This window comes from Acomys minous, assembly GCF_964271855.1.
Source record: "Acomys minous genome assembly, chromosome: 8".
NCBI lineage: Eukaryota > Metazoa > Chordata > Mammalia > Rodentia > Muridae > Acomys > Acomys minous.
The window spans coordinates 62095334-62114394 of NC_140489.1; the positions used below are offsets into that span (position 1 = coordinate 62095334).

At 41.6% G+C, this 19061-nt stretch overlaps 1 protein-coding gene across 3 annotated transcripts in view; it reads right to left on the bottom strand.

The window, feature by feature from the left end:
- The window catches only part of AKAP6 (A-kinase anchoring protein 6), a 450197-nt gene that overhangs the window by 182871 nt on the left and 248265 nt on the right, over positions 1 to 19061 (bottom strand). For 2 of the 3 annotated variants that reach the window (XM_084791781.1, XM_084791782.1), the window contains one exon: positions 18722 to 18888. In XM_084791781.1, the coding sequence (XP_084647907.1) occupies positions 18722 to 18888 (167 nt within the window). The remainder of the gene's footprint in view (positions 1 to 18721; positions 18889 to 19061) is intronic. The other variant, XM_084791783.1, reaches the window with a different exon arrangement.

The window sequence follows — 19061 nt, forward strand, 5'->3', positions numbered from 1 at the left end:
AAGAGAGATGCTTCACCGTGAAGACACACTGCTGCATCCAAACCTTGCCATTAACATAGAGCCTTCTGTCTCAACACAAAAGAACCTCCTCTTCTTATTCTCCTTTCCCCTGCGTTTCCACGGTCCAGGTTAAACTGATTTCCTGGAACCATTCACACAGCCCTAATCTAGCAGAAGACCTCCGAGCAGTTTGTGCCTACTAACGGCTCTGTGGAGACCCTTGGAATTTTAATAAAGACCCATCAACCTATCAGAAGAACATGGAATTTTATGTTCATTACTTCCTGGTACCAACTGTAGAATTTGCATGGTTACACCTCAATTAAATGTTGAATTGAAGTTAATGTCATTTAAATAAAGAATTCAATAAAAAAGTTGAGGTTCTATTCTTAATAGCATTTATCCCCTTTAATGACCGCTATGGTCATTACAGCCAGGTAACTGACCGACATGACCCTTTCCTCATGGAGGAGCCTGGCAACACAGTCAGTTAGTTAGCAGTGGTGAGCCCTGGGTGAGAGGCCATTGTGTAACAAGGTACCTTTTATTTCCCATTCTGGTACCTCCATTATTCAACAAATGCTGAATTTTTCATATATATACATATATGTATATGTATGTATACATATATAAATATAAATGCTACTATAATCTACCCTCACCACTTCTCTTTGTACTTTTAAGTTCATCATATAATTGGCCAAGTCTCTAGATTAAAATGGCATAAATTAGCTAAATCTACTATTTTAAGCACAGAATCCTGTCTACTAAATACCTTAATCTCTATCATTCATGAATCTCCTAACAGAGGAGGAGGAAACAAAGGTCGCCGTCACAGGGACGTGCACGCGGAGCTCTATGCATGGAAAGCGAGAAACAGAGAGAAGGATGTGCCCCTGACACACAGTCTTTAAGAACCTCACTCCGGCTTCCCTTCTTGGAGGACGGCCCTGACTGAGTCTGGCCAAAGAAGAAAGCGGGGGACCACTAATCCAGCTCGACAAAACGTCCAGGTGGGCTCAGCTCTGAAAACACTGAGAAGTGCTAGTTCCATAACGTAGGTTATCGTAGGAGTGCTGTGGAAAGAAAATGTGGTTTCTTCAAGAGGGTTAGCATCCTTTTATAGAGTTGTCTATTGAATATACAGCTAGCTGAAGTAAGAACACTTCAGAAGTTTTGTATATTAATGAGTGGATTCAGATGAGTAAAAATTAACTCAAATGTTGGTGGAAACTCGGGCCCAGTGACTACCAGGGCGAGAGCAGAAATAGGGCTATGCCAAATGATGCCGCTTCCGTTGTTATGTACCTAAAGCCGCTCTCCACCTAACCTGGAAAGCAAGGCAAGTTAGAGGTGCACCTTGCTTTATACTAGGCTCTCTACTCAGTGCCCGCGTGTCTCTGTGCACTTTACATTAAAGTCAAGGCCAAGAGGAGCCATTGAGGCAGCCCCTGAACAGCCCTGGCAAGCTGTCTGTGGTGTCTTCCCGTGACCGAAAAGGTGCCTAACTCATGTCTTTCCAAGAGATGCCAGGTAGGAAAAGCAAGAGTGTATGTTTCACGAGATGTGACCTTGGTCTGACCACATGTGAGATTTCCATGAACCAAAAAGAGAAGTTGTCAACGGAACATTTTTGTCATACAGAAAGAATGTAGCAAGAAGGCTTTTTTTTTATTTGTATAAAATATATTGTTCTTCCAGGCAGCAGTGAAATAGTTTCTATTTAATTGCACAGAAACCCTAAGAAGGTTACAGCAGTGAAACATTAAAATTCTAAGGGCAACTAATAACATTAAAACTTTATAGCCCCAGATAGAATAATTTAGACAAAAACAACATGAACATATGTTTTGTGTAATAATAACAAACATTTATAGCTGTCAAGAGAGAAAAACACAGGTTTATGCACACCTTAATGGTGTGCATGGGTGAGCATGAGTATATTTAAAACATAATATATTACAAAAATGACAGCAGGCATGGCTCTTCTGGGTACTATGTTAAATCAATGAATAAATTACCAAAAGTGAGCTGTGGCTGTTTGGATGTGTAATTGAGCTTAACGTGTGTAGTGTTATTTCAAAAGAAACCGTTCAAGGAGTCCCAGCTCCAATCCACTCCGCATCTATCCCAGGCAGTTTACAAATAGCAACAAATGAAACCCTCGCACAGTGGGAAGGAAGTTTAGTTACACGCATTACTTAAATTGAGGGAAAGTTAATTTTAATATGCTTTGCAGGAATTGAAAACAAACATAGCAAATTGCTTATGTTCGCCAAACTGGAAATTGAAATGATAATATTTGAATTTATTTTAATTATTCACTGTATGACTCACAAAATCACTAGAAATTATGTCTTATTTTACGCAAATACATATACAAACCCTTCATAAATATATAGGTTTATTATTCTACTTTTTTAATTAAACCATTGAAATGCCACACTTTTTTAAAAAAAAATTATTAGGACTACAGAATATGAAATAAATTTCAAGCTTGTTTGTGCCAACAAGTTAATAGCAATTGGTAATAACTGTGCTGTAGATGAAGCCATTAATGTGAATTTTAGGATAAAAATAACTTCTTGTAACTTGCTTCATAATTATAAGGTTGTTTGTCTTACTTAGCACTCCACCACAGTTTTATGGATCTGGAACTCTGGTATGATTTTTTTTTTTATTGTCCTAGGCCTATTTTTTTTCCTGGCCTTAATTGTCTCATATTTTTCTATATTATGAAAATCCATGATTGTTTTACATCGGAACTCTGAATCAAATTTCATCAGAATTAAGGCCCACCTCTTCCAAGTTATGGGTCTCCCCAGATAGTCAAAAGACCCACTCAACAACTGTAATTCCTGCTGAAGGGGGCTGCAACTTCGGGCAGCTTACAATGCTGTGCTGGGCTTAGGAAGAAACCGTGCTGACTCCTTATCTTCCATTTCTTTACTGTTAATAAGGGCATTATATCACAGCAGACCAGGATGCAGGAACGTCATGTTCTCCATAAAAGGAGACTATTCTTCCTGAACAGCATATTTTTATCTGTCTTCTTAGCCCTATGCTTTGTCCTCATTTGTGGGCACCTAATACTAGTTAGCATCCTCCAACGCCGTGTGTAAACAGACAGGGCCCTGGACTCACAAACCCCACAGCTTGCTTTTCTTCCTGTACTTGCAGAATGGCTTCTTACTGGCATTGCAAGTAACACAATTAAGTTTGCATTTACCAAGATCTTTTTATTCGGAATAAAAATTCGGTTAAATAAGAAGTCATTCCTCAGCAGTTTTAGCACCGTGTTAACTCATTTGGTCACTGTTAATTCACTTTTAAACTCTACTCTCTCCTCTCCAAATTGTGCACGAACTAACCGGCTTATTGACTCTGTCCAACACAGATCCCCGAGGGCTTGTGTGCTCTTATGAGCAGATGATGATTAACACAGCCGCAGCAGTGAGATGCAGACAGACAAGGAGGCCCACGAACTGCTCAGCGTTTCTTTGGAGATCAAGGTGAGGAACTCTGCTTTACACCGGGAGTGTAAGGCTCTAGCCAGAGACACTGACATAGATGAACCTACTTAGAATAAAAGCTTTCTTCTTTCATTTTCTGAGTCTTCTATGTCTGCAACGCGGGTTAGGCTTCTCTGTCTCTGGAGATTGACCCCACAGAGGCATCACTGGTTGTTAAGCAAAAAGTGTCAAATACAGGAAGAAAGAATTTACTGAGGCATCCTCAGCCCAGACCATGAGAGCCTGAGCCGTTCCCTGACAACACTTATTTTAAGTGAACCATTTTCCTGTCCCTGGTTTAAGCCAAGCCCGATGGAGTCAGGAGCGTGGAGTTAGAGATGTAGACAGTAGTGAGGGATCAGCGACTGAGCCAGTGTTAAATCAACCAGCCAAGTGTCAGAGTTCAGGGGTTACACTCTGCATGATGCAGCCAGTGAGAATAAATGACTCACAGAGTGTTTAGTGTAGGCCTCTAAATTCCTGTTAATAAAATCTTAACATCGGCAACCCTTAACAAGGTGCCATCACCATAAATTCCTAATAACCATGTTAACAATAAACGTTCAACTAGTATTTCAGGAGCTTAGGTCTATCTATAATCTCTTAAATCTCTAGAACAAGACACCTTAAGATTTATTCTGAAGCTTAAAAGAATGACAGTGCTATCCACTGAACCTATGAGATCTATAGACCCGTAGTTTTGCCCTGAAGAAGGAATCCCAAAATTCACAGACTGGTGTGTAAAAGGCATGACCTGTTCTGGGAGTGGTATTCCCACATACAACTGTCACTACTGTGACTGCCACTTGCACCACTGAAACTCGAGGTATCTGGTTCCGTGTATTGGTTGTTTAATGTATCTCTCCATGATCTGTTTCTTGTTTTCTTCTCCGTACGCTTTCCTTCTGCATTCTGTTTCAGAGCTGCTTTTACTCCAGCTGTCCCTTTGGCTGTCATCTCTAACTTTCCCCTGATCATGCCATGATGCTTCACTCACTCACTCATGACCCACTCAAAGCCCAGAACCTTCCCTCAACTGCCCCACCAGTACTGCACAACACCATAGAGGCAGACTCCCAGGTTGGCAGTAACTATAGGAGCTTACTAATAGAATATCTCTGAATTCGTCGGTTATCTCTTGCATGATCGCCTCAGGGAGGGGAAGAGGAGAGGGCGCATCATCGTCTGTCATGTGCACATGGTAACACAGGTAAAGAACAGATTTCCTGACGTGCCTGGGTCAGCATATTCTATCTGACTTGTGACTTGAGGAGATAGAAACTTGCTCTTAGCACCCCATTGGCTAGCTCTGGAAGTCTGTCCAGGAAGCTCCAAGACTATCATTTTTAGTCTTGAAGTTGGTTCTTCCTCAATGAAAATAACTGATATTTAACTTAACCTTTAAGAAAAAAGTGAATTAAATTTGAGGGTATTTTAACCTATAAAACAAGCCAATAACTATTATTTACTATATATTTTATTATTGTCTTATGAAATATTAGATTACAAAAATCACCTTTTCCTTCTAATCACAGATATTTAAAGAAACCAATGGCCTATTATGTTCATTAGTTTTTCCTTGCTATGACAAAATCTCCGAACTAACTTGAAGGAAAGACTTATTCTAAGTCCTGATTTCAGAGGTCCAAGATCTACTGGGCCCATTGTCTGAAGGCCAAGGCGAGTAAGAAGATCACAGTGGTGGGAAGCATGTCACCCAGGGGGTCTGCTCAGTTCACAGTAGCCAGAATGAGGAGGGAGAAGAGCAGCCAGGAGACATCAATTCCTACTTCCTGACTGTGTCCCCAGTCACTGTCTTCCAACAGTGCCATCATGTTATGGGTCCACCAAGAAATTAAGCCAGAGGTCTTCAGGATCTCATCATTTCCCCCAGAGGCCACCATCTGGAAATCAAGTCCCCTAGCACGATGAGCCAATGAGAGGCAGCTCTGACATATTAACATTATGGAGTGAGGAGGAACCATGACTAAACAGTAGGTGCCAGTACTTGTGCAGTGCTGTGTTCTTCTGCCCACTTTAGGCATTATTATTAAATTTGCTGTAATTCTTATATTCTGTTAAGGATAGAGAATCTTACAGGGGCTCAGAAAACAAATGATAAACACTAAACAGGACACACTCTGTTGAAATTATATAGTTTACTATTCTCTTTTGGAATTTGGTACTAAGTCGTTAAATTAAAAAAAAAAAACAAAATCTAATATTTAAAAGCACACTGATAGTACTAGATATCCACACTGACTATTAATTCATAATTGCTTAGCACAGCTAACCAGTCAGCTAATTTATAAATAGCTCCACTTAAAATGTTTTTAAAAAACCAGATTTCCAAGTATATGTGTTGTAGGCTGCTTTTTCTTTACTTTGACCATTTTAAATATAAAGTTTAGCATTAGGGAATCTTTAGCACTTAATCTCCAGAGTCTCACAGAACTGGACTCTGCTCTATCATGTTAATTAAGTGTAATCAGTTAATTCACTTAAATTCTATATAACCTCAGAGAGCTTGCAAAATGTATATAAGTACTTAAAGGGCATCACTACAACTTAATATTTTGATTTCTCTTATGAAGTTTTTGCATATTCAAATGAGCATGTGTGAAAATATTCCCCGAGAGCTGTATTATGCTGAGCATGGCAGCATATAGAATGATGCACAAGAAGTGGTCCCCTCAGACACCACGCAGGTCACAGACTGTCTTCGATATAACATTCAGAGAGCACATGCGACATGTGTGAGACTGAGGTATAAATGCTGTGGAAACACCCAAAATATATCGGGTTACATTGCCATAGTCGGGTGCCTGGCAGGAACCAGCACTGGCGCACGCCACAGCGAGGAGAAGGATTGGTAATGCTAGTAGACAAAGATGCCAGGAGCTGAACAAGCCCAAAGGGAAAACTGGGCGGTTTGGAAAATGAGGCGTAGCCTTAGAGGGCTACAGCCAAGGAAGATGGGAGCCTTAAAAGACCTTTGTAATGAAGCAGCGAGACATAGTAAAAGGATCTGGAGAGAGGGAACTCTGTTACACGCAGTGCGGCAGCAGGGAAGGACCAATAAGGAGGTGACACTCAAGAGCTGCATCCCATGGAAGCAGTGAGCTTTATAAAGTAGCCCCAGCAGGGACACGAACAGGAGCACAGTCCTCCACGGATCAAAAATGTTTTACTTAGAGGTCAGTGCACTGACGCTCAGGGGCTACATGATTAAAACTGTACTTCCAACTAAGGAAGACTAAAGGAGAAGGGAGTAAGGGAATTGCTGAGGGCACGCCACCCCCAGGCCTGGTTAACTCAGCTATGCTGTGGTATTAACAGCCACCCGTCCCTTCTGCCACCCTTGGCATGTGAGCACGGCCTCTCACTCCAGCTCTGTTCACAGTAACAGGACAGCGCCATGTGCTTGTTGAAAGCACCTCGAGTTTGGAGGAACCCTTTTCTTCTTATTTGTCACCTATGAGAAGGAAAGTCTTTTCAATATGCCATAGAGACTTCTCTCCAGAATTCTCTGGCCGGATGAGTGTGTAACAGTGGCTTGTGCTCAAACTAATTACGATCGTGGCAAAGGAATGGTTTGGGGTGCCTGATAGACCAACCACAATTCACTGCCTGGCTGAGGAGTGTGAGCTGCCTCCCCTGAATGACACTGCGTGAAAGAAGGTGGTGATGAAGGCAGAGTGAGTCTGTCAGGAACAAGGCAGAATGCCAAGCAGGCTGCAGGGCCTGCTGTATTAAGTTTAATACGGATTATTTGCTGTTACTGTTACTGATTAAATCATTAGTGCAACAAGCTCAAACCCATTTCCCTTTTATGAGGGCAAGTGTGCCTACACTTCCTAATATCCAATTTTACTATTTATGGGAAGAAAGAACTATTGATTGCCTTGGAAAAGTACATAAAACAAGAGCTTCTATTTCAAGGCATTCATCGACAGGAGGCTGTAAGAGAACATCTGCTTAAAATGCAGGGTTTCCAAAGAGATCCCGTCTTCAAACTCACTCACCTCATTTCCATTCTGTGTATGAGCCAATGGAGAATTGTCATTAAGCTTTTTGTGCACAACTAAAACTAAAATAATCTGCATATAACAATTGAATATGCCATTTCTCAAAGGTCTGATTTAGGAATGCAACCGCACACCTCTCCACACTTGGATAAAACCTAGAAGTAACTGAAGGAAGACAAACATCAGGGCATTAGCGTTACCTCTAGTCAAAGTGTCTTCACTCACATCATTGTTCTCTTTGTCCTGTATCGAGCAGTTAGTAATTCTCAGCCTTCAAACAAAAAAGGCAATTCCCAAGGACTGAATTACAGTAATAGTCACAAAGCCCACACTTATTAGGAAATGAAATGATGTCACTGCATTCTAAAATGCATAAAATCTAACAATGGTATACAACGACGACCCTGAAAACTGGATTTGTTTTCTGTTCATATTAATCTTGTTAACTTTGGTGAAGAAGAAGAAGAAGAAGAAGAAGAAGAAGAAGAAGAAGAAGAAGAAGAAGAAGAAGAAAATAGCATGAGAGCGTTACTGAAAGTAAGCAATGGGAGCCAGAAGCTTCCTTTTAAAGCATAAACAGTTCTTAGAATGTTTTGTCAGGAAAAATAATAAAGTGTGATCTGAAAAAAGTCATTGTAAAATCACTTGCCAAGTGTACAGTAGGTCAGGTTACAGACTGTCCTAGTCTTGGATAACGGGGGAATTGAAACATGCTTATCAGGCTGGCTCCGCCCTGCAGCAGCCATGATCAGTGATGCCACAGAATATTCTCCATACAACAATCACCAGAACAACACACTATGATCAGTCATTTTCATCTGGCAAAGGAAGAAGAAAGGGGGCGGGGAAGAGGAGGGGGAAGGCAGGCAAGCAGACAAGATGGCAGACATGGGGACTGAGGGCTGAAAGAGAGAAAAGAACTGAAACAAAGAAGTGTTTCAAAACTCCTCATAATTCAAAATGCACAGCCCTTCTGTTTTGATCGCTCAGATAAACACTATAGGTGCAAATATGCTTTGGAAACAACATTTCTTCCTGGCCTCATAACTGGATCAGAAACTCTTGCTAGGTAAGAATGGTTTTACTGGCTTTATCCACATGGGACTGACTGACCAGTGAAATCCAATATGCCCCACTCTGAGCCCTAGTGGTAGAGTGAAGTCAGGAGGCATCAAATGGAGAACAACAAGGAAGTAGACCCAACAAAGCTGGCTTGAGAAAATACACGAGTGATTATGTTTGTGCGTGCTACACAGACTGCATTCCGGAGAAACCAGCCAGTCACTTTACAGAGTGGAGCTCTCCAGCTCTGTGAGTTTTATAAAGGTCTAGAAGAATATAAACTTTATTGTGTTAGCTAAACCTCACATTCATCATTTACTAGAAGGATATATTTATGAACACAGACTATAGTGAACCAAATATAATATGTCAGGGACTAGACTTTGTTAGACATTCAAATACTGGTATGATCTAGTTCTGCCCTTTGAATTTATGTCAATTTAGAGACCTCTACCTTTTCAGGCTCAATCTCACCTAACCTTGTTAGACAGCTTTAAAGCAAAGACCACAAATTTCATCAACCAGTGTGCTGGCCAGTAACTAATTCCTTTTAGATGCTTTTAGGTTTTTATTTTAAGGGAGTTGCCCAGAATATACCATTTGAGCAGGCATTTTAAAACAAAGACAAAAATAAAGTAAAATAAAAGCTCAATAGTAACCAATTACAATAATTAACCTAAGGGACTTGCCTTAAGTAAGCCTAATAGTAACAATAGCATTGTGGAATTTTTCTTTTTTTATGTTATAAATTACCACTTATTGAGGAAAGAATGGATGAAATGGCCACTTAAAGGTTCATTTAAGATTGTTTTGTTTAGAATGAAAACCAACCAGGAAAGGAAATAGGGGAGAAGTGTAGAAAAAGCAAATAGTGAAATGGGATTGGGCCGTTATTTACACAGCTAAGATAAACATTGCATCGTGAAAGATGGAAGATAAAGTGGAGTTCCCACCTCAGCATTAAAAAGAAAATGTATATTAACCAGCTAAATTTAAATAAACTATACCGTAAGCTGAAATATTATGTAAACTGAGTCAAACAGAGTAATTTAAGATGCACTTGCTCTTCCAAGGATTTTTCAATCTTGATGGAGTTACCCTCAATGCTAAACTATAAAAGATACAAATGGGATTTCAAGATGAAATGGATGTCACGCGCTGTATGTGATATTAGCCATCAAATTATACCATAAACAATAGGTGCGGGTCAGCTTAGACGGGATTCACGTGGTGAGACATCTCCCTTGAGAGGATGGGATCTGAGTCCTCCTCTGCTCTCCCAGACTTGCCTTTCCCTCAGTCTTTCTGGTATTGCATTCATTTCCCCAAAGACTAGGCACCGAGTTCACTTCATTCTCAATCCACTGTCTTCCACCATCTTTGTTTGTCATCAACATCCATCCATTCTTTCACTCCACCTGGAGACAATCCATATTCCTTCATGAACTTCGCAGCTCCCCACCCGAAAGTAACTTCCCCTCTCTGATACAAATTGCTGTACAGCAGTCTCCTTTAAACATGGCTTTCTGAAACCACACGTTTATTACCAAATTCTATACCCTCTACATTTTCTCCTATAGACATACAGTGATAATCAAGCTTAGTTTAAAAGGTAAAGGCAGTAAGAGATTATCAATGGCCAATAATACAGTAAGGCATTTATAATAATAGGCTGTCACAAAAGTTATTGAATGTAGTCTCAAGATGTGCTGTGCTCGCCTCTCTTCTTGAAATGATATAAGGTGATAAAGACAGCACATTATAGTTGTTCGTTTGCATATCTGAACACAAGCTCCTTGGAACCATAATAGTCTGATAACCAATGAGACAGGGTCTTGCCATGTAGCCCAGGCTGGCACTGAGCTTGTGGTCCTCCTGCCTTGGCCTCCCATTAGGCCAGTTTGTTATGACGTCATCCTTCCACTTCCATATGACCTTGGCCATCTGTAGTCTATGGATATGGATACACTGAGTCATTAGAAGCACTCGGGTAAGTGGAACATCTCTTCCACCTGCCCTCTAAAGCTCTCCACAACACAACTCCATCTTGACCTCCATAAGGCCCCCTCCCTTCACATAAACGCAGGGGCTTTCTTTTTTTCAAAAAACGTCAACTCTCCTTGCTCGTCATTTCCGAGATGTCCTTCAGAGTCTCTCTTGCCCGTGTGTTTGGTCATTCTTTTTTCTTCACCTAGGATGTCTGTCCTCCCATATCTTCTGACTTCCAGTTTAGCTGAACGGTAGATCCGACTGCAAACCCCCTATTGTGTTCATGGGTAAATGTCTTCTCACACACAGTCAGATTGAAATCAGGCATTCGGTTGCCTACATTTCCCTTTAGCCCACCTACCTTAGTGAAGTATTTATCGCACTGTATATCTTCACTTTGAATTAAATTCATGAAATTTAAAAGACTCTGGTCAATATCCATTGATTTAAAGGATGAATAAGGGCAGTATAGACAGAGATATTGGGAAAGCCATGAATGAAAGCAGAGGAAAAGGAGGGGAACACATTTTCAGTAAAGGAAAACTAGAAGGTATATGAAATGAAATATCAGCATGAGTCTTAACTCTGCCAGGGACAAGGTACAGGGGCTGAATAAGGACCTAGTTGTAAAGCTAAACACACTAACAAAGCCTGTTATCCGTCACACAGCGGTATCTATGAGGTCAAATGTAAAGAAGTTTTCTGGCTTTGGGCTCTAGCATGAGAGAGTGAAGTGGGAAAAGTTATAGCCCAGAGAGAGAGAGAGAGAGAGAGAGAGAGAGAGAGATGAAAACAGAAGTGCCCACACGCCTCGCCTGGGCAGCCAATGGACGGATGCCTCCACTTGACAGCTTGGGCGCTGAGTCTCAGGTTCCGCTGCGTTTCTCTGGACGCATGGCTCCCTTTTCACCACTCTCCTAGTCTTTTCCCTAAGCTTGTTTTTCCCTCTCCTGCTCTTTCTCGCTTACTGAGGGGCACAACTTTACTTAGTCTAGAGGACAATGCTCAAACAACTAAGCATAAATATAAGAATATGTTGCTCATTTTCGGTGAAAAATGGCTGAAAACTACGGTGAACTGGGCCTTAAGCTTTGGCCTAGAGGTCTGCAATCTAGTTAATGTTTCCCTATAAGGCCACGCGTGCACATGTGTAGTGTGCGTGTGTGCGTGTGTGTGCATGTGTGTGTGTGATATGCTAATAAACATCTACATATAATATTTTCAATAAGTGTTACCTTTCATTTAGGGGTGGTGGGAAATAAGACTGGAAATGTTCTGGTGGCTTCACAACTATCTAAGTAAGCATCTTTCAAGTGTATCTAAAAGAAAAGAATAAAATGTGGACACCTTAATCTCCACTGAGGTCCCTGGGTAGGAGTGCGACCACTATGGGCGTGAAAACACCTAAACAAGAGTTTGAAGTATTCAGGCTGTTGACTGCAGGAGTGGGTACTTGTAAAGCTTCTGTTTAATATGCAGTCCTGTGTGACACAATAAACACAAGAGCCAAAGAAGGGTGATCTCCTTGGCAAGCAAGGCTCTTGCAGGCCAAGTAGTGTTCTGCCAGAAACAACACAGTTCAGGAAAAAAGTGTAAATGATGCACTGAGGTCATTGCTTCCCACTTTCAAAGAATCTACTTATTAATTTGAAAACATCTTTAGAAGCTATTGTGCATCCTACCTTTTTGCATATGTGTTTATATACTGCACGGTTGCAAAAGATGGCGCCCTCCACTATGCATAAAACATCTCTCTAGTGTGTTTAGTGTGTGTTATCTTTATAATAAATAGAAAGGTAAAGTGTGAGCATGGTAGTAGAAGACTGCAGCCAACACCATACTAATTTTTAACTTCTGCGTACTATTAAATAAATAGGAAAAAGTCAAATGCCTACTTACTTTGGTGAAATTTCCCTGTGTTGGTCAGAGACATCAAAGAATTTCACTCACATTCTTGCCAAGACAAACATTTCTTTAGTCAAGATCACAAGTGATAGAAGTATAGCAGGAAGACAGAGAAAAGCTATGGTCTTACATAACATACTACACCATAACCATAACCATAACCATAACCATAACCATAACCATACCATGCCATACCATACCATAGTCCAGTATAGAGATGATCATTAATTGGCCTTTGATCTATCATTAGCTATGTTTATTTTCATAATCCTTTTCACCAGTAATATCATCAGAGCCACAGATTGGTAATATGTGCATTTAGGTGCCACAAGGAAATTAGAGAAAGCTTTTTTAAACCTGGATTTCATCACAAATTTAGTAACCACACTGGTCTTCAACAAAGGAACTCACTTTCATTTCTGACTTTCAGAAAGCATTTTCGAAAAAAAGTTGTCCTTCTGATAACAAAAGGTGGGGGTGGTGCTCTTTACAAATCCGCAATAGAAGAAAGAAAGCTCTCCCCGGTTCTTGGAGCAGGAGGATGATTACCAGTTGAGCGGGGAAGGGCTGAGTCAGAGCGGGCTGCGGGAAGGATGCTGCACGGATGCTGTAGGAGTGTCGATGCGCGTCCTGCTCATTTGCTTTCATCAAGGGCACCGTTCCATTTCAGTCTGCCAACGTCCTAATTAAGATGATCTGAATCTTCGGTGATCTATTATTCTAGATCTCAGATAGCCCAGAGCACGTTAGACAAGGTATTACACCGTGCGCTTACACGAATGATAAGACCACCAAGCAGGAAAGCCTGTCTTCTCTTGTGTACGGCTCAGCACCGGGCAGAGTCTCCTGCCAGCTCTCAATAAATAAACAGCTGGGCGTTTGCCTGGTGCCTTTCTCTCCATGTTAGGTACACACTTTAATCTCACTATCTTGTTTCTAGTTCCTTTTGACATGGGCACCCATGTTTTTCTTTGCATTAGGTAAAAAGGGGATGTCCCAAGTAGGTTTGAATAGAGGCACACAGTAGTATAGGAACTGACAGTATATAAATATGATTCCCACTTATTATCTTAATGTTCTTCATGAAGAACATACATTAGGGCACATACTGACTACACATGTCCCTTAGCTAGAAGAGAACTGAAAGCAGAGAAAATGCTCCGTCTCAGTCATACTTTGAAAGATCCAGCATCAAACTATATTGCTGAACAATACCACCAAAGGCATAATCTAATACAGAGAACATCTTCTTGAGGTGTCCCCCAAATCACTCCTTTGTCATTTTTTTGTTAAGCAGAGTTACCCACAATTCATCTGCCTAAGCACTCCGTTAACACTTGGGCGTCAGGTAAGCAAGCACGCCAGTGCTTGTGTTAATACTGAGCTTCGCTCCCTCGACATCGTTAAACAGGTCAGGCAGACTAACTACTCAAGTCAAAAGCTACACAATTCCCAGTGCCAGTCAGTTCCTAAAACTCCTGCCTGTAGGCCTGAGCAGACACATTTAAAGGTAGCCGTGGGCTTGCTCTCCTGATATTGTTGCATGTGTGTTCTTGACGGCCTTCAGAGTCTGATACCCATCTCCAAAGGATGATGACCTCAATCTAAGTCATCCTCACGGAAAGCAAGTGAAGTAGGCATCCTGGAGTCCAGGGCAGCTGGACACCTGAGTCCTTTCACTGAGGAAACAAAGATGTGGCTCGCGACGAGACTGTCCTGGCTGCAAGGCTTCTGACCTTAGAATCATATATGCAGGTGTTCTGTGTTCTAGAGACTTAGATCTGGTCCCTTTAAAAGGACCTAGGAGCTGTTGTTACATACTTTCAGTGATACAAAGTTGGATAACTCCCAGGTGGAGGTCCTAGCTCTAATTTTAAGTCCTGAAAGATGCAAGCTTCAAAAGAGAAAAGTAAAGAGAGGGCAGGTAAGAACATTTTAAAAGGAGACAATGTCAGTTAATTTTTTTTTTCTTTAGGATATTCTGGCTTTTACCTTGAAAGGTCAAAAGAATACAGTTTTTGTTAAGACATTGGATAGTCACTATATTTTGAAATCCCCCAACTGCGCATCACTGAAAAAGTTAAAATATAAAGCCTCCACTTTAAGGTGACAAACTTTCATCAATCTTTCTTAAAATGCATAATTACAAGCACATTTTAAATTCTTGGATGTACATGTAAAGTTGTATTTCTGGACCAGATGAATTCTGTTCTCTATCTCCATGTATAAAAGATCTCACAGTCCTGGGAAAACACTTTTTAAAAAAATGAAATACAACAAATAAGGTATGCTGCCGAGTCCTGGGGGAGTCGTTTCCCAGAGTCTTTGAATTTCCTCCTATCCCCCTTCTTTGCAAGATTTCTAAGACCAAGCCCTTTTCTGCAGTCTCTCAAGCAAGGTAAAAAAGAAAAATACCCCCTAGATATATTCCTTAGATTTTCTATTACGCTCTCAAGCTCCCAGCAGCTTCTGAAGTAAACCTAAGATGAGTTCTGGGGTTATTTTTATTACATTTTAATTTTAGTTCCTTGCTTAGGTCTCAGATGAAACAGACAATCAGAATGGCTTTGTTTGGAGACACACTTCATGGCACAACGTATGAGTGACCCAAGCAAGGTCACGTCATAGGCAAGAGGCTCCCGTGAGCGGGGAGGGGGTGCTAGTGCCGCCTATTTCAGCGTGCACAGTACACACGTGGGACCTCCGTGTTTTCTTCCACAATATGGGTGTCCCAGAGACTGAACCTAGACCACCAAGCCAGGTGGGAAATACCTCTACCCTTTGAGCACCTTGTTGACCCATTACCTCTATTTTATAAATGAAAAACATGGGACTCGAGCAAGTTAGGTAATCGTCTCAAAGACACCTAGTAGCAAGTGCCAATCACTTCACCCAAGCAGTCTAACCCAGAGTCTCAGCCTCCTTGCTGTTTAGTTTGTCCAAGTCTATGAGAAACCCTTCATGCCCCTTAAGCAGATAGATAGGGGGGAAATGATCTGACCTTTCCCCATAGTATCCTTAACCTTACATTTATTTACATTCATCCTTGACTAAGAATGTTTTTATCTATCCAGGGAAAATCCAGACCAAACTGGGGAAGAGAGAACTAAGCAGGGAACCAGCAGCAGGCCTGAGGTTTTGTCTGGTTCTGCGGCTCCCAGGATCCCCATGTGCAGATGCTACACACAATCTACTTGTCACTGTTTTCATTTGTGACATTTGCTTGTATAATGACATGAAAGCACCATAGAACATTAATAAGGAAAAGTCATCATTCTCTGTAAGCTGATAAAACCGGAGATGTTGTCTCTTCTGGAGTGACTCGAAAAGAAATCTTTTGCCGTTTTTATTTTGTTTTATAGAAATCAGAAACAGATCACTAAGGATCAGACTTGCTTATTTTCCCTTCTCATAGTTAAATTCAAGTCTCACATTCCCACAGCACAATGCCACTTATTTTGCCCTTTAAATAATTTTTAACTCTTACATTTCATATTTTTTCCCATTCTTATAATAGTTCTTGCTTAAGGTAGAGATTTGGAAAATACAGAGTTACTTTAAAATATATACATATAAGTAAAAGATATATAAAGTCTTCTAAAATATTTTTGTGGTCTTTTTTTTTTCTTTTTTTGGTGTTTTGAGACAGGGTCTCTCTGTGTAACCTTGACTATCTTGGACTCGCTTTGTAGACCAGGTTGGCCTTGAACTCACAGCGATCTATCTGCCTCTACCTCCCAAGTGCTGGGATTAAAGGTGTGCACCACCACTGCTTGGCTTTTGTGTACTTTTTTAATGCCCATTTCATTAGAATAAGACACAGCCCAATTTAATTATATAGTCCTAACTTAAGCACTTTAGCTGGTACTGTCTGCTAGTTAAGCAACAATGCCTTAGACAATCCTCTCATCCACTGGTTACGCGTATGTGTGTGGGGGAGGGGTAGATCTTGAGCCCGTTACAGGGACACTGGGATACTGGGAGGGGCATTGGCCCTGTGGTATGAGGAGGCTTTCTGAGAATGTGCCGCGGCTCCTTCCCTGGCTTAAGTAAGCAGCTTCTTTCTACCTCAGGAAGCAAGCTGACTGAAAACGCTCTTCTTCAAACAGGCCTGTTGAAGAGCTTTACTTAATCCCAGCACAGCCATCTTCACAGCCTGGGCGCACCATCTCTGGAGGCCCCTTTGGTACATGGTGCCCATCCTCACTCCCATAAGCCACACCCCCTTGATCCATGCCTGATACACAGAATGTATCTACACGAAATTCAGGATTATTTTCCCACCTGTTGGGAACCTTCCCCTCACCTACAGTAGGCCAGCATCTTTCTCTCCTCCTCCTCCTCCTCCAGCCACACCACTGTCTGTGGAACTCACTCCCTCAAAGCAGCCCTCTCTTGTCTGTCTTTCCTGTATCTTTTCTTCCCTAAAATCTCTTGCTGTTTCCCTTTGTACACACTCAAGAGCATCCCCCACGTCCCCCACGAGCTCCAAATCTCTTAACTGCTCAGTGCCACACTCTCAGCCCATGGCGACAGGGAGCAGAGGGTCACTGGTGAGACCGTGGGAGCTGAGCCTCAAAGCACAGATTCAAGCAGGCAAGTTGGTTAACTTCTCGATGGCCTCTCTGCTGCACTGAAGGATTGGGTAGAAGTGTTAAGTGTTTCCTGTACTGTGAAACTGAGCAGAGCCGACTGTGAATTGAGACCGCATGTGGTAGCTTTTGTTATTGGTTTGCGGTGTTGGCAATCTAGCCTGGGTCCTCACGCATCCTAGGAAGTACTCTTACCACTAGGCCACCCCGTAAGCCCTCTTTTTGTCAAATAAAACACAGCCCACATTTTAGTTGTGTCCTTTCTCATCATCCCACTCCACTTCCACAGGGAAGCCGTTGCCAACCAAATGCTTCCTGGGCCAGGAGATGTCTTCTGACTACATTCCAGTCCTCAGGTGTTAGCTGCAGCTTGGAAGCTTCTCCTCCTCACATCACTTCCATCTGTGCGCATGTGCCAAGCCACGTCCCTCCTTTCCTTCAAGTATTTCCTGAAATGTGACCTCCTCCCTGGAGGCTTCAGTGGGACTGGTCTTCCCATTCGTTTCTGTTTCCAACAGCTAAAGGGTGGCGACCTTGGCGCTTTGGCTGGCTGCACAGTCACTGTTGTGGGCTGGCTTAGGTTCCTGCCCTGCCTATACTGAAGAATCTGAGTCCCAGAAGGCAAAGTGCTGGCTAACTTGCTCTGAGCACAATGCCCGTGCATGTGTGTGCTGAAGAAACGTTATTTGATGATGTTGCTTGCTCTGTCCACGCCAGGGATAGAAACTTTGAACTTCTCAGTATGTTTCCCTTTGTGCTACAGTATGTTCAGATTCTGACTCTACTAAGCAACTAATTTCTGGACTTCCTTTCATAAATTGAGAAACCATAAGGAAACGTCAAATTAATAAAATTGTTTTTGACACTGAAAGTCCAAAGCATACCTTTATGACAGTAGTATTCTGTTTTAAAAGGCACTTCCTTTAATGTTCAGTGGCATATGTTTCACAGGCTATTTTGTAAATCTAAAATGGATAATCAAAACATGCCAATACTCGTTTTAAAAATACTTGCTGAATTCGGTGCATGTACCATTATGGAGAACTTACACTCGGAGCAAAAAGATTTGTAGCAAAGCATATGACCTTCTTCGCACTACAATGACCATCCCCTAATTAGGCAATGCATCTGATAGTCATTAACAGGAATGAGATAATGAATCACTTTCTCTCTTCTTTGTTAATTTGCTGTAACCAAGCGGCTAATGGATGTCAGAGCTGAGTGATTGCACTGATTATAGTGATTTATAGTTGCAACAAAACAATTTAAAACCATTCTGATTATTCATGTTAAAGATGCTTTATGTTTTGTTTACTAAATGTTTTATGCCCCCTTCTCTCCCACCCCCAGAATCCTGTCCCCCTTCTGCGCTGCTACTTTGAACAAAAAGACCTCTTCCCAGAAAACTTGAAAGTTGTCGCCTTTTGTTTTGTTTTATATATATATATATATATATATATATATATATATATATATATATATATATATATATGGAGGGAGAGAGAGAGAAGGAGTTACAAAGTTTACCCACTAGAAACGAAGAGCCTTAGGGATGGAAAGAAAACTTCAGTGGTGCCTAGTTCAAAAGAAGACAGCAATAAGAGGAAATAAAGGCAAACTTCAAGCCACTTACCTTGGGGCTTCCCGTCCCCTCCTCGTCCTCCACAGACACATCAGTAGCCAGTATCTCGGCTTTGATGGTGTCCAGAGCTCTGAGGATCCAGCTGTGTTGCCGTTTGATTTGCCTCTGCAGCTCCTTCCATTGACTTGCAATCATCTTCAGCATGTCCTTCAGTCCTTCTCCAAAGGAGAGGAAAGCACAAGTTGTGGGCCCGACCGCGTCTTTATCCGTGACTGTTCGTTACATAGAAGACTAGGTGGCTATTTCAATCCCCATGCAGGCTTTTAAATGACCTTACTGTTGCCTGCCACTTGCCACTGAGACTGGCAGTTCCAAGACATAGCAACACAAA